At 50.0% G+C, this 11,007-nt stretch overlaps 1 protein-coding gene across 1 annotated transcript; it reads right to left on the bottom strand.

The window, feature by feature from the left end:
• Window positions 1-5,908: 5,908 nt before the first annotated feature.
• On the bottom strand, window positions 5,909-10,737 carry NEFL (neurofilament light chain). The gene is made up of 4 exons (XM_054270515.1): window positions 9,664-10,737; window positions 8,225-8,349; window positions 7,187-7,503; window positions 5,909-6,476 (listed from the first exon to the last, which is right to left on the bottom strand). The coding sequence occupies exons 1-4, from the start codon at window positions 10,711-10,713 to the stop codon at window positions 6,289-6,291; spliced, it is 1,680 nt and encodes a 559-aa protein (XP_054126490.1). The 5' UTR covers window positions 10,714-10,737; the 3' UTR covers window positions 5,909-6,288.
• Window positions 10,738-11,007: the final 270 nt, after the last annotated feature.

Genomic DNA, 11,007 nt, shown 5'->3' with positions numbered 1-11,007 from the left:
CATGGCTTGTTCTGATGAGTTTTTTCCCAATTTAAACCCCTCCCTAAGCTGGGTTCTCTCTCCTGATTAGGAATGGGGCTACATGGGTTGGTAATTGGTTGAGGTTCTTTTCCTTGGTGTTCTCTTTTGTCTAGAGTTGGACTTTGATGGTCCTTGGGGGTCCCATCCAGCCCAGGATGTTCTGTGCCTTGGGAATTGGATATGATGGACAAATTTCCTCTAACAACACAAAGGTTCAATTAGGAACGTAAGAGCTATATCCCAAATTTTCTAGAGGAAAGAGGAATCCATAGAACACCTCTGCCTGGCCTTGAGGTGCTTAGAGGGGTTGCAATTGGTATTTTTAGGAAGGCAAAGGACTCTAAGCCCCCAGTCCTGTTAGTGCTGAACCAAAAAATGTTAAAATCTGCTGCAAGTGTTGCTGCCCTCCTTACACCCCAACATCCACACACAGAGAGCCAATTTCCAAATAATTCCTTAATTTTCCTGGGGAGAGAGGCTGGGTGTGGCATCTTCTGTGGCACCAGCTTGTCACTCAACTGAGCAAAAACCCATTAAGGGACTCAACCAAGCCCTCAGAACAGGCTTGGCTCTGGTTATTTTACCCCCTCTTGCCTTAATTTTATTGGAACCTCCTTATTTATTCTCTGGGTCCAACGATCAAAAAGTTCAATTTGCCTCTAAACACAAAATTCTAAAATCAAAAATTATCCCAAGGGGGTTAATTTGTTCTTTTGTTAAGAACAAAGCCAATCAAAAATTGCTCTATGTGGAAAAGTAAATGGAGACAAAGGAAAAAAGGGAAGAAGATAAAGCCCCAACTCCAATGTGAGAATTAATTGGTCATTATAGGATTAATTTTGTTTTTGCTTCCCATTTCAAAAGGCAAATGAAGAGTGCAGCTTCTGCCCCACCTCCCACAACTCACAAAGAAATGCAAATAATTTTCATGCCTGGATTCAGGCCATGGACTACCCTGAAATCTGTTGCCTGACTGAGGGTCTGATCAAAATCTGGAATTTCCACATGCCTTCACCCCATCAATAATTGAAGATCAAGGAGTTTTTAATTGAAAGGGTTCAGCACATTCTTCGCTGGAGAAGTGGTGGAGAGCCCACAGCAGATAAAGCTTCCAGATGAATCTGGGTGTCTTTGTGGAGCAAAGCAATGGATGTTTCTCCTGCTGCTATCAATAATGGGAATCTGTGCTCCACAGCTTGGCTGCTGAGTGATGTTTAATTAAAGCAGAGTTAACAAATTAAACAGCAGCTTCTCCATAGTCCTGTGTGGGTGTGACACAAAAATACCTTTAGGAACAAGGAGTGTAGTATTCCCCTGTTTTTTGGTATCTACATCAAATTGTGTCAAAGCACAAAGTGCCCAAAGGTTTGTGAGAATTGAAGGTGTTTTCCCCTTAGATTTAAACACAATTTTCAAGAGAACACCGGCACTAAACCAGAGACCAATATTTAATGTGGAATTATGTGTTCCGCAACACATATTTATTTATATATTCCACAATCCTCATTCCACCCCTTTCACCCTCACAGCTTTCAGTTATTACCCACAAGTGTGTTTTTCCCCCTGCTCCAACACACTGGATTTGTGTGTTTAGCCCATTTCCCACTGCAGATGTTCCCAGCAAGTCCTAAGAGGAACAAGCAAGTGGTTAACACATTTCTAAATGTTTATAAAACTGTAAGAACTGATTAATATTTAATGGTGCCAAGAGGTTTTGTCTACTGACATCTGCAATCAAACAGTTTCAAAGGAGAGCACCATTCCCGGGCAGAGAGGCATAAATAGGATGTTATTTGCCTGTTCTGCACCAATTACTCCTCCAGACTGCACAGAACCAGTGATGGGAATAATTATTTTCAGACAGAGAAGTTCATTAAACAATAGGGAAAAAAAATCCATGCAGGGAAAAATAATAATTAAAGGAATTTACAGTGAAGATTTCTGCATCTTTTTTAAGGTGGGATACTTAGACCACCGTGGCTTCAAGAGCTGGAGGGCTCTAAACCAGGATCTTTTTCCTGCGCTGGCTTGTGGAGATGCCAGAGTTATTTTTTAGCATCCCAGAACAAAATTCCAGGTGGGAACAAGCTGAGAGGCATTACAGAACACAAACAGGATGCATCTGCCAGGGAGCTGAGTCAGGCACCAGAATTTTCTCCAGTCATCAGGGTTTGTGCTCTCCCCATACACATTTGGGGTTTGTTGCTGCTTTTTCAGGATTAAAGCATCCCTAACTGATCTGGGGTGGCAGGAAACGATGGGCTGTTAATTGTTGAGTTATTAAAGGTGAATTTCTGGGCTGTGGGTGCTCTGCACAGGTGTTCCCCTGTGAGGGGAGAGGGGGTGGGAGGGGGTGTGTGTGCACCTCAGGGAAAGCACCCAGCACCTCCCTGGGGTGAGATCTCAGCCTGATCCAGCCCCAAAGAGCAGCAAAGACCCCCAGGACACTCCTGGCTCCGCTTGCAGCTGCAACTGGGGTGAAAGTTTCTCCTGAGCCTCCCTGTGCCAGCTTTTACTGCATTGCGTCAAAGGCAGCCCTGGGTTCTCCAAGGTAAGGAGTGCTGGCAGCAGGATCCATCCCCAGCCCTGGAGCTGCTGGGGCACAGGAGCCCAGCCCAGGCTCCCACCAGGCTGGGCAGAGGGCAGGAGTGGGGAACCCAGCCTGGTGCCCCTGCAGAGCCAGCCCTGCTGCAGCTCCTGCTTGGCTGACTCAGCCTGCGGAGCTGCAAGGCATTAAAAATAACCCAGGGAGCAGGGACCAGCCTGGGAACGGCTGCAGGCGAGAGGAGAGAGCTGCTGCAGATCTGGGGGTGCTGCACTGGAGCTGCCCTGGGTGCACAGGGAGGGCAGAGCTGCTGCAGATCTGGGGATGCTCTGGATGCACGGGGACGGCAGAGCTGCTGCAGGTCTGGGGGTTCTGCTCTGAAACACCCTGGCTGAAGGAGGGAGGGCAGAGCTGCTGCAGATCTGTGTGTGCTGCTCTGAAACAGCCCTGGATGCACAGGGAGGGCAGAACTGCTGCGGTTCTGTGGATGCTGCTCTGAAACAGCCCTGGGTGCACAGGCAGCTTCACTTTCCAAAAGCAAGAGGGATGCAAAGGGCTGAGGGAAGGAGGAGTTAGTCAGCAAAAAAGCACTGTGAAAGGAGATGAAAATTTGGGGTTTGAAGAGTTAAAGGAGCTCAGAGTGCTTGGAGAAAGGCAGGGTTTGATATGTCATGGAATGGTTTGGTTGGGAGGGACCTTAAAGCCCATGCAGTCCCACCTGCCCATGGGCAGGGATGCCTCCCACTGTCCCAGGCTGCTCCAAGCCCTGTCCAGCCTGGCCCTGGGCAGTGCCAGGGACCCAGGGGCAGCCCCAACTCCTCTGGGAATTCCATCTCATCCCCTCAAGACCCTCTGAATAAGGAATTCCCTCCCCATATCCCATCTAAAGCTCCTCCCTGCCAGTTTGAAGCCATTTGAAGCCATTTCCCCCTGTCCTGTCCCTCCACCCCTGGTCAGAGCTCTCTCCAGCCGAGCTGTCCAGCTCTGCTCTGCCTCTGATGCTCCTGCTGGGCTCTGCCCAGGGCTGGAACAGTATTTCCCTCCTCAGGAGCAGCCAGCTGAGTGCCAGGCCTCCCTTCCTGCACTGGGGCAGTTCCCAGAAGCAGCTCCCATTTCTGAGAAGCAGCTCCCATTCCTTATCTCTGGGCAGCAGCCCCAACAGTCTGCTGGGGGAGCTGGGGCTGTCGCACCCCAGAGCAGCTCCCTCCATCCCTCACAGCCCTGAGAGCTCTGTGAGAGCCCTGCAGGTTCCCCCAGTGCTCCTCAGCCCTGTCCCGCAGAGGGAAAATAAAATCTGCTTTGTAGCAATGGCTCTGCATAGACACAGGGAGAAAAGTCTCCGTTAAAAGAGGAGGGAAATGTGAAAATAAATATTAAACACAGGGAGAAAAATCTCCGTTAAAAAAAGAGGGAAATGTAAAAAAGAAAAATCTCCGTTAAAAAAGGAGGGAAATGTAAAAAGAAATATTTAAACACAGAGAGAAAATTCTCCATTAAAAGAGGAGGGAAATGTAAAAAAGAAATTTTGAGTGCTCTGTGAAGAGCACTTCAAGCTCCCCCAGTGCTCCTCACTCCTGTCCTGCAGAGGGAAAATAAAATCTGCTTTGTAACAATGGCTCTGCATAAACACAGGGAGAAAAACCTCCATTAAAAGAGGAGGGAAACGTAAAAAAGAAAAATCTCCGTTAAAAGAGGAGGAAAATGTAAAAAAAAAGTATTGAGTGCTCTGTGAGAGCACTGCAGGTTCCCCCAGTGCTCCTTACCCCTGTCCCACAGAGGGAAAATAAAATCTGCTTTGTAGCAATGGCTCTGCATAAACACATGGAGAAAAATCTCCATCAAAAGAGGAGGGAAATGTAAAAAGAAATATTTAAACATAGGGAGAAAAATCTCCATTAAAAGAGGAGGGAAATGTAAAAAGAAATGTTTAAACACAGGGAGAAAAATCTGCATTAAAAGAGGAGGAAAATGTAAAAAGAAATGTTTAAACACAGGGAGAAAAATCTCCATTAAAAGAGGAGGGAAATGTAAAAAGAAATGTTTAAACACAGGGAGAAAAATCTCCATTAAAAGAGGAGGAAAATGTAAAAAGAAATGTTTAAACACAGGGAGAAAAATCTCCATTAAAAGAGGAGGAAATGTAAAAAGAAATGTTTAAACACAGGGAGAAAAATCTCCATTGAAAGAGGAGGGAAATGTGAAAAGAAATATTTGAGAGGTGTTGCTGAAGAAAGTGAAAATTATTTTACTTCTGGTTCTCAAAAGCATCAAACTCCTAGAAAAATTGGGGAGAAAAAAGATTGGAAATGATACTGGAACTGTGAGTTACTGGGATTACTGCTTTTCTGAATGGTTTGACCAAGCTTTTTTCTTTCCCTTGCTGCTTTTCTTGGGAATGTGGAAGAAAATAATAATCTGAAGTGCTTGCTTCATCCATGGTAATCTTTTTTATCACCCTTTATACATGGAGATGCTTTTGGTACCCCCCAAAGACTTGTATAAAAAAGAGATTTCCTTTCTCTCTGGACAAAGCCATTGAGGAGAACCAATGCAAACCAGCTGATACCACACCACCAGTGCATAAAACCAAGTTACCCCAAAATCCTGTGCAAAAACTCATCCAGAAAACCTTTCTGTAAAGTTTAGTGCAGCCATTAATGCCTATTTTAACTCAAATTTCCATGGGTTTGGTTTCTTTAAACTGGTTTCATTGGCAGCATTGGCCCAGTGCTTGTCCTTACAAGGTTTAATTTCCTGTATCAGCCTCAGGCAATTGAACATTGACAGGCTCAGAGCACAGGACATGGCTTGTGGAACTGCCAGGCTGTGCTGCTTTGGGATGCTCCTTTTTGTGCCTTTTTTAGCTCAGCCAAAACTTCAAAAGGCCCTGGGAAGTTCTCAGAAGAAAATGAGACAGGGCTGAGTTCAGACAGCACCTGGGGGAGAGAGGCAGCTCCTTCCCCTGCACCATCCACCCTTCTCACTGCTCTAATGTGATTTTTGAAGATAGTCTTTGCTCCAAGCCTCACCTACACCCTAAATTCTTCTTCCCTCTCCTCACTGATCCTGAACAACCTCCTGCCACAATTTAACAGCCACATTTGCCTTTCCCCTCTGCTTTGGTTTGATAAAATTCCCGTTTTTCAGAAGGGAGCCCGTGCTTGTTGCACCCTCAGCCAGTGAGACCCATCCCAGGCACCACCACACCCCAGGGTATTGGTATAAAATGTGTGAAATTTTACACCCAAGAGATTTCCCCCACTTCCCATTGACAAGAAGAGTGGGATAAAGCCCTTTATCAACCTTTGAAGGGCATCAGTGACACAGGACACGCACGAGGAATCCGTGTAAGCATTTCTGAACTTTATTGACAGCTTTATTGCACGTACTTAATGAAGCCTCCATCACTTCCCCCACCCACCGTTTCCAGAATTAGTTTAAATGCAAGTTAAAGGTAACCTTTCATTCCCAGCACTTCTTTCCCCCCCCATTTGAAATGTTAAGGTTCTGGGTCACCCAGGAAGGACAGAAGCCCTGAACTCGTACGTGGAACCATGCGGCACTCGGGGAGCAAGCCTTGGGTGCTCTGCAAGCAAACTCAGACTCTGCACAGGGAGAAACATCATAATCATGGACTGGAACTCAGTGGGCACTGAATTAAATAGGTGAGACTGCAGCTGGCGCTCAGTCAGTCGTGGTTCTGGTGGAAAGCTGCCCTCAGATCAAGCCTTCTTCTTGCCTTCGCTCTCCTCCTTTCCTGCTGCTTCCTTCTCTTCCTTCTCCTCCTTCTCCTCCTCACCACCTTCCTCAGCAGCTTCCTGGGACTCCTCCCCTTCTTCTGCTGCTGTTTCTTCCCCCTCTCCCTCCTCTTCCTCACCCTCTTTGGCTTCTTCTGATTCCTCCTTGGCACCTTTGAAGGACACAAAGATATTTCACATCCAGGAACAATTCCTGAGGCCAGTTCAGTGGGAATCCCATTCAAGCCCACACATTTTGGCAGCTACAGCAGAACTGCACAAGCAGCTTCTCCTGGATTTCAGGGGGAGTGAAACGTTTAATAAAAACAAATCAGGGCCTGGAAAAATATCAGTTCTGGACTCAGTGTTTAGAGCCTTATCCAAAGACCTGAATTATCTTTCACTGCTCTCCAATTGACTCCTTAATTAGCTGTAATTTCACTATAATTAAACTTTACAGTAACGAACCCCTCACAGTTCAATGGCCACCAGCGCCTGGCAGAGCAGTGATGGTGCCATGCCCTGAACCCAGTAATTCCAGCCCCACACATCAGCTGATGTTCCCATTATCTCAGGCTGCTCTCTGGGAATTCATATTTAGCTCAGGATGTCCTTGGTCCTTCTTTCTGAGGATGTCTGTAACACCTGAGCATTAGCATTGGGGGTTTTGGAAACCTATAATCTGCCTGATTTGAACACTTGACCTTATCTCCCATTCAATATTTAGAAATTCCATGTGCTTAACCCCACTATCCTTTGGCTCATAGGAACAGAAAGGGAAAGAGCTTTAATCATTAGATTTAATCATTGGGATTTCTGGGGTTTATCCCTTACGAGCAGGGTGCAGCATGAATAAAAGGGATTTAAAAGCAACTCCAAGTACCTTCCTCCTCTTCTTCAGCCTCTTCTCCTGCTTCCTCCTCTCCTTCCTCCTTCTCCTCCTCCTCACCCTCTTCTGCAGGAGCTGCCTTGGCCTCTCCTGCTTTAGCAGCCTCGATGGTTTCCTCGATCTCAATCTGCTCCTCCTGCACGTGGCTGGAGTAGTAGGTGGGGAAGGAGCGGGCGCCCATCAGGTAGGAGCTGGCCTGGAGGCCGCTGTAGGCAGACCTGCCGAAGCTGGGGGCGCTCTGGCTGTACCCGCTGGTGATGCTGCCCACGCTGGTGAAGCTCAGCCGGGTCTCCTCCCCCTCCAGCAGTTTCCTGGCAGGGAGAAATAAAAGCAGGGGGAAATGAGCTGGTTGTGCTGCAGCAGGAGCCCTGCAGGCTGCACGTGTGGTTGTTAATGCACGTTGTGCCAGTGCCACCCTGTTCGCTTGGAATTGTTTCTTCAGAAATGATTTTTCATGAATTAACACCTTTCTTTTAAAATACCTTCCCTTAAAACCTCTCTAGAATCAGGTCCCCCTGGCAAGTGAAAGTAGAGGTGCATTTTGCCACCCTGCAGCTGTAACAATTCCCTGCTGAGCTATCAGGCAAGGCTTGGAGCTGCTCTCTCAGTATTCCCCCTTGTGGCTTCCACTGAAATTCTGCTCAGTATCAGAGATAAAATATCACAGTTATTTAGCAGCAATTCTGCTGGAAAATATTTAATTTGTAGATTTACAAGTTAGAAAAAAATCCCTATTCTTGAGGGCATTTGAGGGATTTGCCATTTTGAAAATGAGCCATTGGTATTGAGGAATTCCACTGATATAAAATCTCTTCCCCAAGTACAGAACAGGTACTTTTATCTGTCAGGATGGAGAACTGAGATCATTTATTGCCAAACTAAAAATCCTGTGTGCACATAGAGAGGAGCTGATTAAACTCTGCCACAGATCCCTGAAAATTTCTGCTGGGGGAATGCTAAATACCCTGAATTCTCCTGAAGAGAATGGGAACTGCTCTGAGCTCTGGCTCTTTAGAACATCCCCCACCATACCTATAAGCTGCAATTTCGATGTCCAGGGCCATTTTCACATTGAGCAGGTCCTGATATTCCTTCAAGTACCGAGCCATCTCACTCTTTGTGGTTCTCAGCTCATTCTCCAATTTGTTGATTGTATCCTGATGGATGGAACAATATTGACAGCATAAAATTCTGGTCTCTCAAGTCTAGAAATAATCACAAGGAATTTCTCCAATCCTTTTAATTTAATCTTGCTCTAGCAGACAGAAACTGCACAGCTCCCACTCCACCCTCAGCCAAAAAGCATCATTCCTGGCAGGTTTTCTGCTCCACATTATTCCAGTCCTATTTGAAACAAAGAGCCAAATTTTCTGGTACCCAAGTGCTAAAGCATCCGTGAAATCTGTGTATTGTTTCATTTAGATTTTGGCCTCTATGAGCTTTTTCTAATTTAACTTGGGGATATCCACTGATGATCCTTGTGGGTCCTTTCCAACTCAGGATATTCCATGATTTTTTGGTATAGTTCAGGCTGAATCAGTACACGGACACATGGATATTGGGCTTTATCAGGGGCATTTTGCATTCTGATTTTATAACGTCTCATATTTTAGAAAAGCAATGTCCCTGGTAAGATTTTGGTAATTCAGATCCTGATTTGGGTCTGGATTTCCACACCACATCGTGCTCTAGAGCTCTGTGGCATTCTGCAGTGTGATTTCAGGATGCCTTATCTGCAGCACGGGCACAGCACAAACCGGGAGTGATGCCCCCGACAATCCCCCCAAACCTGATCCCCTCATTTGGGAGACTGCAGACCCCAACTCCCCTCATCTGTGGAACCCAGCAAACCCTGACCCCCCTCACCTGCAGATCCCTTCAAACCCCAACATCCATCCCTTCACCTGCAGAAGCCTTCACACCCCATTGTCCATCCCTTCCCCTGCAGAGCCCAGAAAACCCTGAAAACCCTCACCTGCAGAACCCTGTAAAACCTGACTCCTGTTGCCTGCAGAGCCCTTCAAACCCCACCATCCCTGCATCTTCTGGACCCTTCAAGCCCCAACTTCTCCTCACCTGCAGAGCCCTTCAAACCCCATCATCCCCGCATCTTCAGAAGCTTCCAAACCCCATCATCCCCGCATCTTCAGAAGCTTCCAAACCCCATCATCCCCACATCTTCAGAACCCTTCAAACCCCAATTTCTCCCGACCCACAGAACCCTGCCCACCCCATTATCCCCGCATCTTCAGAACCCTTCAAACCCCAATTTCTCCCGACCCGCAGAACACTGCCCACCCCATTATCCCCGCATCTTCAGAATCCTTCAAACCCAACCATCCCCGCATTTTCAGGACCCTTCAAGCCCCAATTTCTCCCGACCTGCAGAACCCTGCCCACCCCATCATCCCCTCCCTGAAGGACCCCGACCCTCCTCCCCTGCGGGACCCTCCCAGCCCGCACCCCCTCACCTGCAGGGCGGAGATATCCGCGCTCTGCTTCTCTTCCAGCTCCTGCAGCTGCTTCTCCAGCGCCTCGTTCATGCCGCGGGTGGCCTCGATCTCCAGCGTCTTGGCTTTGAGCAGGCGGCGGCTCTCGGACACCTCGTCCTTGGCGGCTCGCACGGCGTCCGTGTTCTTGGCGGCGCTCTCGCTGAGCACGGTGAAGCGGCTGCGGAACCACTCCTCGGCGTTCTGCATGTTGCGCGCCGCCAGCTTCTCGTACTGCGCGCGGATGTCGCGCAGCGCGGCCGACAGGTCGGGCTTGGCCGACACGTCCATCTCCACGGACAGGTGCGCGTACTGGATCTGCGCCTGCAGCTCGGCCAGCTCCTCCTCGTGCACCTTCTTGAGGAAGGCCAGCTCGTCCAGCAGGCTGTCCACGCGCTTCTCCAGCTCCGCCCGCGCCAGCGCCGCCTCGTCCGCGCCCTTGCGCACCTCGAGCAGCCGCGCCTCCGCGTCCTCGCGGCTCAGCACCTCCTCCTCGTAGCGCGCCTGCAGCCCGCGCAGCGTCTCCTCCAGGCTCTCCCGCTCGCCCTGCAGCGCCTGCTTCTCGCTCGTCGCCTCCTCGGCGGCCAGGCGCAGCTCGCGGATCTCCTGCTCGTACAGCGCTCGGAAGCGGGAGGGCTCGGCGTGCTTCTGCCGCAGCACCAGCAGCTCGGCCTCCAGCACCTTGTTCTGCTGCTCCAGCTCGTGGACGCGCTCGATGAAGCAGGCGAAGCGGTCGTTGAGGTCCTGCAGCTGCGCTCGCTCCTGGCTGCGGATGGACTTGAGGTCGTTGCTGATGGCGGCCACCTGGCTCAGGTCCAGGCTGTCCACCGAGTGCAGCAGCGAGCTGGAGGCGCTGGAGGTGGCGTAGCTGCGGCGCACGGACACGGAGGACACGGGCGCGGACAGGCTGGAGTACGCGGAGCGCGCCGAGCCGAAGCCGCCGCCGCTGCGCACCGACACATGGATGCGCGGGCTGTCCGCGTAGCGCCGCTTGTAGGACGGGAAGAACGGGTCGTAGCCGTACGAGCTCATGGCTGCGGCGGCTCCGGCGACGGCTCTGCGGCGGGCGACGGCTCTGCGGCGGGCGCCGCCCGCAGCCCGGTATTTATGCGCGGGGAGGGCGGGCGGAGCGGGCACGGGGCGGGGCGCGGCGACATCGCCGGGGGAGGCGACGCCCGGAGTGGTCCAGGCTCCGCCGCGGGGAGGGGATGCCCGGAGCGATCCAGCCATTCATGCCCTCCCTCGCTGCTGCGATGCCTGAGCGGCACGGGCCGGACCTCGCCCCGGTGGTGCCTGGACAGCTCCGGACGTGACCGCAGTGAAGGG

The sequence above is a fragment of the Melozone crissalis genome, unplaced genomic scaffold, assembly GCF_028551555.1.
Source record: "Melozone crissalis strain CALT ecotype California unplaced genomic scaffold, PUWL_Pcris_2 ptg000010l_1, whole genome shotgun sequence".
NCBI lineage: Eukaryota > Metazoa > Chordata > Aves > Passeriformes > Passerellidae > Melozone > Melozone crissalis.
Note: the sequence above shows the minus strand (reverse complement) of the source record. Positions and strands in the feature narration are given on the sequence as shown.